Source organism: Oryzias melastigma, linkage group LG7 (assembly GCF_002922805.2).
Source record: "Oryzias melastigma strain HK-1 linkage group LG7, ASM292280v2, whole genome shotgun sequence".
In the NCBI taxonomy this organism is placed as follows: domain Eukaryota; kingdom Metazoa; phylum Chordata; class Actinopteri; order Beloniformes; family Adrianichthyidae; genus Oryzias; species Oryzias melastigma.
The window spans coordinates 31,517,772-31,529,675 of NC_050518.1; the positions used below are offsets into that span (position 1 = coordinate 31,517,772).

Below are 11,904 nucleotides of genomic sequence, written 5' to 3' on the forward strand. Positions count from 1 at the left end.
CTCCTCTGAGGGGGCGGGGCTTTTGGAGCTCCACCCCTGATCTCTCCTATCTGATGATGATAGCTCTGTGTCTCGCTAGCGTAAATCTTCATAAATCTTCACCGCTGCTACATAAAAATGTCCATCAGTATGGGTAATGTCCAGCCGTATGGTTCTGATCCGAGGAAGTGAAGATCTTCATGGACAGAACTTCCTCCAAAATCCTGATTCTTTCTCCTTCCAGTTCACCAAAGACTCTTTTAGCTAATTCTCCAATGTTTATTGACTGTGATCAATGCATTCAATCATTGGTTTCATGGAGCTCACAGTTGTTATCAGTCCAGTGAAGTCTTGCTTTAAAATGTCAGATTTTTGCTTGGAAAAAAAAAAAAATCGGAGGGGGACTATAGGCGTACCATCCATACATCACTGCCAAATCTGAGTCCCTCATTGGTCAAAGTCCAAAGTAATGGAGGACACGTGAACTGACCGAGGCTACAAACAGGTCACCGATCATCTCACTCTGATCCCAGTCCGACACCCGGGACGCCAGGGCGATCTGGAACATGGAGTGGCACTGATGGATCTCCTTCAGACGGAAGAAGATCTGATGCACCTTCTCCGGGTTCAGGATGGAAGAATGGCTCTCCAGCAGCGGCTTTTGGTATTCCTAATCAGTGTGGATAAAGTCAACATGAGTCAAAGAAGAGATTTTATCCAGTACAACATTCCCATAAGAAGAAAGGCCATCCTTTCTGCTTTTGAAGACACAAAGGAATGCCAGAGACAAAGTCTGTTGATACATGAACTGATACTCAGAGCTTCTGGTTCACAAACACATTTTCATCCCCAACTCGTCACATATTGTCGTTTGCTTAAGGACCTCTGCGTCACTTTTGTCGTTTTGACCAGAGGAGGATGTCCCCAACTGTCCCAACATGTCCCAAGGAATAGTCCGCGTCTGGTACCACATCCAGTACCATGTCTGGTACCACACCCGGTACCATGTCTGGTACCACACCCGGTACCATGTCTGGTACCACATCCGGTACCATGTCTGGAGGGTTGATAGCACAGCTAAAAACGACAAGTGGGAGACACCCAACACGTCTAAAAGTGACGCGGAGGGGTCCTTAACCAAACGTTAATGTGGGACGACTTGGGGATGAGGATGTGTTTGATTGACTTAGGGGCTGTTCTAGTTCTAGCATATCACAATGAACTCAGACATTATTTTCTTCTGTTGCTGCCCCTTTTTAAAGTCCCATTTTACCTCTTTTTTGTGCACAGTCTGCTCCATCTCTCTTTGTTCCACGAGCCCCCCCTCCCCCGCCCCCCATTCCTGAGGATAACAACATCAGAGGAAGGTACCAGACAAGCCGTGGACTCACCTGCAGGATCCTCTTCAAGGAGTCCAGGTAGCTGCTCTCACTTTGAACAATGGAGCTGAGAATGAGGCGTCGGATGACCTGCAGGGGGAAGGACACCCTCAAATCTGCACACGTTTTACTGCTTGTTCTCATACGCTCACATTTCTGCTGGGTTAGTAAGTGGCTCTGGTTCTGGGCAAAGCCAGAGTCATGGTCCACATCAGATCTGCAGGCTGGATCAGTAGTTGTGCTACTGTGAGGGGTGGGGGCTCAGCTATGCAGAGGTGTAAGTGTTTTATGTTGAAAAACTGTGAAACACCAAAAGGTTTATGAACCCATGAGGGGTTTAGGTGCAAAAACCAAATGTGAGGAAAGCCCCCACCACCACCGACGGCAGAGGGATCAGACTCACCTGCTGGCTGCTGAGCCCCTCCGGCGTCGGACAGAGTTGAGCTGGAGGGTGTTTCAACTCACAAATGGACACTTCCAAGTATCCTGTGTCTTCATTCCCCTCACCTGAAAGAAAGCAGACAGGTGTTTGAGAGAAACCTTTTCAATGAAATCTGGTGATTCCTCGTCACACTCAATGGTTTGTACACCAGTTAGCATGTTAGCATACAATCGGACACATGCTAGCTCCAAACTCCTCACCTGTAGAGTTCTTCCTCTGCAGGAAGGCCACTCGGCGGATCATGGCTAACGTTGTTTTTCTCAGTCCCTCTTTAGTGCCGTTCCTCGTCGATCTCATCAACTGTTGGACCTGCAGACCCAAACGTCAGTTCACAAGTCTGACACAAGTCTGACCTGCTCATGCAGCACTGCTCTACAGTCATCGGAATAGAGAGGTGAGTCTCACCTTAGTGTCACAGTTCTGTCTGATGGTGGTGAGATGAGGTGTACTGGCTCGTATGGCCACGTCTGTCCAGCTGACGGGTCGCTCGCTCAGCCGCCGGACATCTGTGGACAGCTGCCGGCCCGAAGTCGACAGCGAGGGAGGAAGTCGTGGTAAATAACCTTGTAAAGCTTTTTCTATCTTCCTCAAAGGCCCAAAGTCACAGACCCACTCAACCTCCCACCAGAGGCAAGGTGGGCTTCAGTGTCTTGAATAGGACACTTTGACACATGGGTCGGCAAGGCGGGAATCGAAACTGCAATCTTCCTATCAAGGGCCGACCGCCCCGCCGGTGCACCACGGCTACCTCGTGAGCCAGTCCACAAGTTTTCAAACTTCCGAGGTCAAACATCCCAGATAAAGGATAAATACTTATCTACTGGCTTCATGGAAACATGGCTGACCTAATGTGTTCGGGTTCTGATCCTAAACTTTAAATCGAAAGGGTTTAATGTTGTCTAGACTGAGGACTGTCTGATTTGAGTGACAACAGGAGTGATGGTTCCTGGGCTCTCTTCCTTCTTTCTAGCTGCTGCTTGAGTTCTAGCCAGTATGCTGCGCAAACCTCAGGTTTTTCACCTCTGGCTCCCCCTCAGAGGAGTTACACCTGTCTAGTACCAGTTTGGACCCCTTTTGCCTTCAGACTGCCTTCATTCTTGGTGGCAGAGATTCAGAAAGGTACTGGAAACATTCCTCAGAGAGTTTGGTCTATATTGACATGACAGCATCACAGATTTGCTGCAGATTTTTCGGCCATATCATCTGAATGTTGCAGCTGGGATGGAGAATCATCAGACCAACAACGTTTTTCCATCTTCTATTGTCCAGTTTGGGTGATTCTGTGTGAATTGTAGCCTCAGTTTCCTGTTGTTAGCTGACAGGACTGGTACTGGTGTGTTCTTCTTCTGCTGTAGTCCATCTGCACCAAGGTTGGAGTGTTGTTTGTTCAGAGATGTTCTTCTGCAGACCTCGGTTGTGGTTATTTGAGTTACTGTTGGAACCAGTCTGGTCATTCTCATCTGACCTCTGATGTCAACAAGAACTGGAGCTCATTGGATATTTTCTCTTTTCTGACCATTCTCTGTAAACCCTAGAGACGGTTGTGGGTGAAAATCCCAGTAAATCCTCAGACCAGCCCATCTGGAACAAACAACCATGTCACGTTCAAAGTCACTTCAATCCCCTTTCTTCCTCATTCTGATGCTCCGTTTGAACAGCAGCAGATTGTCTGGACCACGTCTACATGCCTAAATGCATTGAGTTGCTGCCATGTGATTGGCTGATTAGAAATATGCATAACGAGCAGTTGGACAAGTGTGCCTGATAAAGTGGCCAGTGAGTGTGTAACCCATAAACTATCAGCCTCAACCTAAGACCTCCTGAACATCACCTCCAGGCGAGGAACAACAAGCTGGATGTCTGATGGGGATGGAGAATTCCAGACCTCAGGGCCGGTGTGTCTGCATGTTTTCCAAATGTCTTAGCCGTGATCACAGCTGATTACCTGGATAAGGCACGTCCAGCCAATTCGGACATGTGAGGGCAGACTATGGCAGAAACAAGCAGGAATGCAGCCCTTGGTGTCCACCCCTGATTTATGTCTCCATGAGGATTTTGCTTCATCCAACCTCAGCAGTGTGTATCTGGTACCAGTGTCAGTCGGCTTTAACAAGTGCAGATCCAGATCAAACATCTCCACTCGTCAAGCATCTGTGGAAGGGGGAATTTCTTCCTATGTGTCTTGATGCAAAAGCAATGATTCTAAAGTCTTTACTGCAACATGAGATAAACTTGAAAGGAAAGATCTTCAAGCTGGCCTTCTGCAGTGATATTAAGAAAAAAAAAAACAACCTCTAACAAGTTGTTTCGGTTATTTTCAGAACCGCCTGCTAAAGATCATCAACTGTGAGGTCAATCAGGTCAGCAGTGGACAGGTGAACATCTACACACAATATCCAAACTTCTTCAGATTTCTTCAGGTTCCATTAAACATCAAAACTAGATTTCATCTTTGTTATTAATGGTGGTTAAATTAACGATGACAAATGTGGTTATCACAAGTGGAACAGAAATCACAAAAACAACATGTGAGACCCTGGACAGAGGGGCGTTTCCAAGGCAACTGGGGTTTCCCTCCCAGAGGGAGGGCAGCAGCATGTTGTCTGATGTGTTTAAGCATCAACAATCTCACCAGCAAAGTTAAAGCTGTAACTTGTTTCATTCTTTTAAATAAAGTCCATTGATCGTTCAAACTGAATCCAGGATCTCTGTGAACCAGAAACACAAAAGCAGAACCGTCCTGTGGTTCTGCTGTGTAGAACCCTCTGGAGACACAAACGTTTTTCCTGCTTTCATTTCTCTTTCTGAACTGGAAAATAACAAAAGTTTTCCTTCCTCTTCAGCGCGGCTGGAGGACCAGAACTTTTATTTCACTTTTCTTAGTTTTGATCTCTTAAGTTTCTCGACTTCTTTCAGTCATATTTTTTCTTCCAGGTTTCTGCAGCAGTTTCAGTTCTTTCTCCTTGAATGAAGAACACATTAATTTTTTATTCTAGTTTTATTCCTGGTTATTTTTAAGGTTTATAGTTTCTGTTTTAAAGCCAGATCATCTATCTTCTCAAGTGCTGAGAGATACAAATACATATTCTCTATTAACATGAAATGCTTAACTTACTTGGATTATTTTTTGAGTTTCTCTAAATTGTAATTTGGTTCCTGCAGCACCACCAAACATGACACAGCAAACAAATGAATGAAAGGTAGAGTCCATGTTGAAACCTCCACCCCTCTACACGTTCCTCCACCTGCTCTCACTGTAGATCACAGTATCATCTGCAAACATCCTGATCCACAGATTCCTGTCTAACCTCATCAGTCAGTCTGTCCATCAACTGAAACAAGAAGGAGTTCAAAGCTGATCCTTCATGCAGTCACACATCCACCTTTAACTTCTCTGTCACGACAGAATATCTCACCACTGTCTCACAGCCCTCATCTGTCCTGAACAACTCCAACGTTTTTCTCGTCACTTCAAACCTCAGCTCGTCTCTCTGGATCCTGTCATAGACTTTAGATCTACAAAGACTCAAAGCAGCTCCTCCTGACCTTCTCCGTTCTTCTCCAGAAACATCCTCAAAGCAAATATCTGTGATTCTCTGCCTCTGCATGAAACCCAGTTGGTGTTTACAGATGTTCTTCTGCCTTTTTACTCTGTGCTCTAATATTTACCTCATAAAAACAATTCAGAAAATACTCCCACCTCATGATTTAGCAGATCTCAGTGTCTCACTTCTCACTCCCCCAGTTACCCAGCTCCTTCAGAGTCGCCCTCCCCGCTGGACCTCAGTGTCTTCTCAGGATCTCCAAACGCAGAGCGAACTTGAACGGTTGACTCTTGAAAGCTCAGATGCAGAAAGGAGAAGTGTTGACGGACAAAGACAGCCAGAAACTTATAACTTCCTCTTTCCATCTCTGCAGCTTTCAGTCTTTCTGCACAGATCAAGGAGCAGCTCGGGGAGTTGGAATCATTTTATCTGAGACATCTAGAGCAACACGTGCTGAAAGTGGGACTTCAGCTTAGACTGTTTTTACTTCAATCTTCTGGATAATGAACTCTGATGTTTGGGTTCAGTCTAATCTCTGGTATCAGTGTTCCACCTGAGATTGCAAACTCTCCACTATGATCAAGAACCTCAAACCAAAATCAACAATTTAGTTCAAATTCAGACATTTCAGGTGTTTTTACTTTAAAAAGGAGATGGCTGTGCTGTGAGGTGAGGGGGCTCCCCAAGCAAGCCAGAGTCACGAGGAACCCCCCCGCCCCATAAGAGTTAGAAGAGCATCTGATGAACAGGAGAAGAGATAAACATCTAAAACAAAGTCAGTTTTTGTCATGTGTTTCCCCGTGGGCGGATCACCACTCCTCCTTACTGGGTTTCACCTGTCTTCACGTTGTTTCCTCCCTTTTCTGTATTTAACGTTCCCTCCCTCACTTCCCTGCAGGTTTGATTCGTTGCCCCACACACCAGCTTCTTGTCTTCCCTGCCAGGTTTTTAGATCCTGTGTGATGCGTTTTTGGATTTTGGCCTTGGTTGATTTTTGGTCTTTGCCTTTAAACAGCATTTGTTCATCTTTTCCTGATTCGCCACAATTTGAATAAATACATTTTCAGAAAGGAAGTTTTAATCTGAGTTTTCTTTAAATAAATGTCCTCCATCATGAAAAAGGCCAGTAGATGTTATAAACACTAAAATCACTGTTTTCATTTGAGTCTTTAACCAAATCAAAGTCACCAGTCAAAATGTTTCTAAAGTTATGTAACATCATAATCTAATGTGGAGGCCAGAACACGTGTTAGACCTTTAATAATGTTGCAAAAATATCATTACAGATTATCCATACGACTCCGTACAATGAGCACACCTCCAAACTATTTCTGAAGTCAAGAACATTAAAATTGAATGATTTATGTTCTTTGCAGACACTGTTGGTAATGTTTAAGGCCAAACAGGTTATTTTGCCATGTGGTTTACAAATAAATGAAGAAAAAGCAGAAGAAATTATGACATTAAAGTACCTAAAGTAAAAACTACTCTTAAACAAATGTCCTTTGCTCAGGTCAAAAAAAACTGAATTTGTTGGATAATGACCTGAAAAAGTGTTTAAGTATTGTTTGTTTTAAGTTAAAATGTAAAAACAAAATGATTGACTTGTATGCAGCATGATGGTTCCATGTTGTAATATTCCTTATTTTCTTTTTCAGTTTTGTTTAAAGAAGAACAAAGAATTGTTCTGACGTGAGGAACCTGAATTAACATTAACAGGAACCCTTCGTTCACACGAGCTCCCTGGAAGTCCCGATCGTGACGTCTGACGTTACCTTCCTGCAGGACGGAGCTGAAGCGTCGGAGTCCCAGAGATCTGCACGGTTCTCAGACTCTCCGTCTCTCCAGCTGATGGACTGATGCTGCTCAGGTACCTGGACCTCCTCATAGGTGTTCTCCTCATCTGCACACATCAGCATGCAGGACGGGGATGGCATTGTCCCGTATATATAGAGGGAGGATATAACAGCTAAGACAGTTTAGGAATGTTGGGATGATCTAGACTTGAGTGGATATTTTTGTAAAGATTGAAACTGAAACAATCTCCAGATTTGATGGTCGATTTGATGGTTCTTCCGCAGCAGCTTGAGACGGCCTCAGCTGTGAGTTGATGCAGAAATATTTACCAGTAATTGAATTGAACAGATGAGAATGCTCAACTCATTCAGGTCTTTCATTTTTCTGTTTTTATGACCTATAGACGGATTATCTAGAGGACCGGATCAACCAGAGGAGTCCATGAGGACAATACTGAGTAAATTAGAACTCTGGGGTTTGGGGCCGACTTTTAACCCCCCGGTGACTTTTATTGAGGAGGTTTGGGTCCTTGAACTGAATATTTCCTATTAGAACAGGTTCAGCCTTCATTCAGTCAGTACGAATGTGAGTCCACAGACATCCAGAGGAGCAGGAGCTCTGAGGTGGTGGTATAATAAAGAATGGAGCTCTTTACTGCTCTCTGAGCCGGTGTTGATCAAAGGAGACGGGACGGACTCTCTGCTCAGAGTTCCTCAGTGCTCCACGTGGGGGCGCCCTGTCGCCAGTGACACTCACCCTCAGCGGGGGCCTGCCTCTCAGCTCTGCTTTCTGCCTCACAGGTGACGGAGCTGTCACCGGCCGCTTCATCTGCACCAGGAGAACGTCGGTCCTGCAGCCTCAGTGAGGAAGACCCCTCCTCATCGTCTTCATCGGCTCCCACAGCAGCTCTGGGATCTGGAGAAGACTTCCCTACGAAACACAGAACATCTGTGGGAATCTTCAATTGATCTTGATCTGATTAAAATGAAGGGAAACTGAACAGAGATCAGCAGATCATCATGGATGATGACTCTCTAAAGGACGTTCGCCGTGTTACGATGATCGTTCTGTATCACCGTTTGATGAACATCCAAACTACATCAACCAGATCTGGATCGGCTCAGATCCTTTCTGTACAAGAAGAGTCTTAATGCAAATCTTTGCTCTGCAAAAGTCAATTCAAATCTGTTTGGAGCTCAGTCATTCAACATTTTCTCAATCAGCTGTTTTCCTGCTCATTTCAGTTCAGATCAAACTGAACAACACACAGAAGTTCTGAAGCACTGAATAAAGTCATCAGGTGGTCTGGATTATGCAGAGAAGTCCTGAAGATGATAAAGATGGAGGACGGACGAGCATCTGTCTGTCTAAAGCTTTCCATCAGAAGTTCTTCTTCCAGGTTCAGCAGCTTCATGAGCAGAACATGTTCTGGTCACAGAACGCTGACCTCCATCCATCAGTCCAGGAGATGTCTTCTGCTTTCAGCACCTGAAAAACTAACTGGCTGACACAGTTTGGAGCTGATGACATTCAGGCGGTCGTGTGAGTGGAGCAGCGCTGCAGAATACCTTTGTTGAGGCGCAGCGTGAGCTCTGACACCACGCTCAGCCACTCCTGGGCTCTGTGGCAGGTCTGTGCTGGGAGCATGAGAAGAAACACACAAGAATCCAGAGGATCAGAGATCAATATCAGAATCCTCACATGAAAGTCCTCCTACGACAATTATTCTAATTAAAAAAAAAACGTTCCCAGTAGTGTTTTAATGATTATGAAGATTTCACCCAAACCCTACAACCTAAGTGTCCTAAAAAGCAATTCTGCATGTTGATCTGAAGTTTACAAAATCTCCTCTGAGGGGGCGTGGCTTTTAGAGCTCCGCCCCTGACCTCCCCCTGTCTGATTCTGATAGCTCTGTGTCTTTCTAGCGTAAATCTTCATAAAAACATCCATCAATCTGGGTAATGTCCAGCCGTATGGTTCTGATCCGAGGAAGTGAAGATCTTCATGGACAGAACTTCCTCCAAAATCCTGATTCTTTCTCCTTCCAGTTCACCAAAGACTCTTTTAGCTAATTCTCCAATGTTTATTGACTGTGATCAATACATTCAATCATTGGTTTCTCAGAGTTCTTGATAAAATAATCAAAGCTAACATCAAAATGCTCTTTCATTGATTTACAATCCTTTCCAACTGCGGTCAAATGAGCCGCCGTTCACATTTCCGTGGTCACATCAAGAAGCTCCGTGGAGTCTGGTGGAGATTTTCCAGCGTTCTCAGTCCTGCTACCGTAAGTATTGGATGAAACTCACACCAAAAATCCAGTGATGCTGATTTGACCACAGAAATGTGAACGGCGGCTCATTTGACTGCAGTCAATGTGAAGATACCATCTTCTCTTCTCCAGAACCTGAACTAGACACTAGGAACAGATGAGGGTTTAGTGCATGTGCAGCAGAGCTGTTGATGGAAAGAAGATCATTCATTCAGACAGAGTCTGTCCAAGACAGTTTGATTGATTTAAAGGAGAAATACTCAGAAATGTAAAAACTAAATGATTTCTTATTACATTAGTTTTCATTTGTTCATGTTAAAACTCAAACAGGATTTTCATCAGAGGGAGAATTTAAACTCTTCTTTGTCTTACTTTCATAAACGCTGCCGGTTCTCCAGAAGCTCCCAGAATCCTCAGCTGCTCCCGCCTCACACGTCCATCTCCTGCATGTTAACCTGCAGGTCAGCTCCACATTCACACCTTTGTAAAGCTCACTGAAGCAGTCACCTGACTCCACAGGACAAAGGTTGATAAGCTCCTATCACCGGACTGACGGAGCTGTCTTCTCTCAGGACGAGGACGAGTGTTCTCACCGTCAGACCGCTCAGGAAATATTCATATTTCAAAAATATCAACCATTTATGGGCATATGCACAGCTCCTCCATCAAATGCATTTCCTCCAGTTAACAGAAGAAAATGACAGCATCAATGTGTAGCTAAACAGCATCTGAAAACATGAGCTCCATGATTCTGTTACCATGAACCTTATCTCCGCATGATCTTTGTGCTCTGCAGTATAATCTGTGCTTTCCTTTTGTAACCTGAGCTCCACCTCACGGTCAGCCTGCAGGTGGAGGGAGTTCTTTTAACTAAAATAAAATAAAGTTTTAATCTCTAATCTGCTCGAAGTGGAAAATAGAAACCAGAACTTTGACAGAAAGTTTTTGGTTTCCCTTAAAGCTGCAAAAGCTACAGTGGATCAGAGAAAAAGGGCCAACAGTTAAATTCAATTCAATTCAATTCAACTTTATTTATATAGCCCAAAATCACAAAGAACATTGCCTCTTTGGGCTCCTTAAAGGGTAACCAGACCCTGAATCATTCTTCTTTATCTGTTGATCTCTATAAATGAAGCTTTTAAAGTCTGTCTGTCTGTTGGTCATTGACACATTTTTGACAAATTCACATAAACGTGTTTAATTCTTGAAAACCCGTCTTTGTGCTGCCCCCTACAGGTTGAAACAAGGTATTACAGTCGAATTCTGTGATTGGTCAAACCACTCCAGTAATGAGACCAGTCCTGTTCCTCAGCCCCTCCCCTCTTACGGGATTCTCCCATTTTGGCTGTGGGCGGAGTCAGCCTCCAGCTTGTGTTGTCCAGTCAGAGGAATCTATTCCCAGTGTTTTGTTTGTGTTTGTGCGCTCCGTGTTTACTGTGCACGCGTCTCTCTGTGCTGGTTTGGTGACAAACTACAAATGCTAAAAAAAACTACAATGACAAACAAACACTTGAACTATTAGAACAAAGAAAGACAACAAAAACACACGACAGTACTTTATTTATCCACCGTACAAATATTGAACGAGTTACACAAACACAACTCTAACATCACTGAGGTGGTTCCTGTGAGCCACTCTCTCTTACCCCTCTGGTGACCTCCTGACCTCCACATCTGCCACAGAAGGTTTAAATATTTCACGACCAACTGAAAACAAAATCCACAACATGGCAGCCCCGCTTACCTGAGCCGGCTCCTGAAGCCCCGCCCACCTGCCTAATGGCAGAAAGATGCTCCAGATCTGCATCTGCAGACTTGACGGACGAGTAAGAAGAAGACATGTCTGGAGGTTTGGTGCCAAACTGGAAGGTTTCCTCGTCTTCATCTTCCTCTGCGTGGATGAAACAGAAACGCAGGAAAGAGTCAGTGAACGACAGGCAGTTTCTGGAGAACATCTGGAAGGGACAGAAGACAAGAAACGTCATCGATCCCAAGAGAACTTGGTGGTGGAGCAACACATCCGAACACCAGCTGACAGATGGGGCAGCAGCCGCTCAGATCAGGCGGCGCCAACCGCCCAGAAAAGACATATGAGGTATGGCGGTACAGTGGCCGAGAACCGCCACCTCAGCACAAAAAAAGTAACAGCAAACAAAAAAGGAAACATGCAAAAAGACAAACAAAATATCTGCAAACAAAAAACACGATTCAAGAAGAAAGTGACGTCGATATCAGGGATTGTTTTTGCTGACGGACACACCGGAAGAGGACTGGATTCAGACTCCAACCTTCAACCTAAATCCCAGCCTATAATCACAGACAACCAAACCAACGTCAAACATCTGAGTTAAAGAAAGACACATTCACGTTCAGATACAAAGAAGATAATTCATGTCTTGAGTTTGGACCAGAAACTTTGTGACACTTCCACATGTTTCCCAGCTGCTGCTGTTCTGATGAGCTTAACGGTCTAGAACCATCTGCGGTACT

At 44.6% G+C, this 11,904-nt stretch overlaps 1 protein-coding gene and 1 long non-coding RNA gene across 4 annotated transcripts in view; both read right to left on the reverse strand.

Annotated features, from left to right (window-relative positions):
- Nucleotides 1-8,856, reverse strand: part of LOC112140018 (rho guanine nucleotide exchange factor 10-like protein) — a 17,654-nt gene extending 8,798 nt beyond the window's left edge. The window contains exons 1-8 of one of the 2 annotated variants that reach the window (XM_024262917.2): nucleotides 8,711-8,856; nucleotides 7,899-8,072; nucleotides 7,121-7,248; nucleotides 2,206-2,316; nucleotides 2,001-2,109; nucleotides 1,762-1,865; nucleotides 1,371-1,448; nucleotides 470-649 (exon numbers count right to left, since the gene is read on the reverse strand). In XM_024262917.2, coding sequence (XP_024118685.2) covers nucleotides 470-649; nucleotides 1,371-1,448; nucleotides 1,762-1,865; nucleotides 2,001-2,109; nucleotides 2,206-2,316; nucleotides 7,121-7,248; nucleotides 7,899-8,072; nucleotides 8,711-8,789 — 963 coding nt within the window. In that variant the 5' untranslated portion in view covers nucleotides 8,790-8,856. Of the gene's footprint in view, nucleotides 1-469; nucleotides 650-1,370; nucleotides 1,449-1,761; nucleotides 1,866-2,000; nucleotides 2,110-2,205; nucleotides 2,317-5,500; nucleotides 5,651-7,120; nucleotides 7,249-7,898; nucleotides 8,073-8,710 lie in introns of those variants that run through there. The other variant, XM_036212985.1, reaches the window with a different exon arrangement.
- A 1,871-nt stretch (nucleotides 8,857-10,727) lies between these two features.
- Nucleotides 10,728-11,904, reverse strand: part of LOC118598996 — a 6,252-nt gene continuing 5,075 nt past the window's right edge. Inside the window, exons 3-4 of one of the 2 annotated variants that reach the window (XR_004948256.1) lie at nucleotides 11,159-11,305; nucleotides 10,732-11,088 (exon numbers count right to left, since the gene is read on the reverse strand). This is a non-coding gene — a long non-coding RNA (uncharacterized LOC118598996). Of the gene's footprint in view, nucleotides 11,306-11,904 lie in introns of both variants that reach the window. The other variant, XR_004948255.1, reaches the window with a different exon arrangement.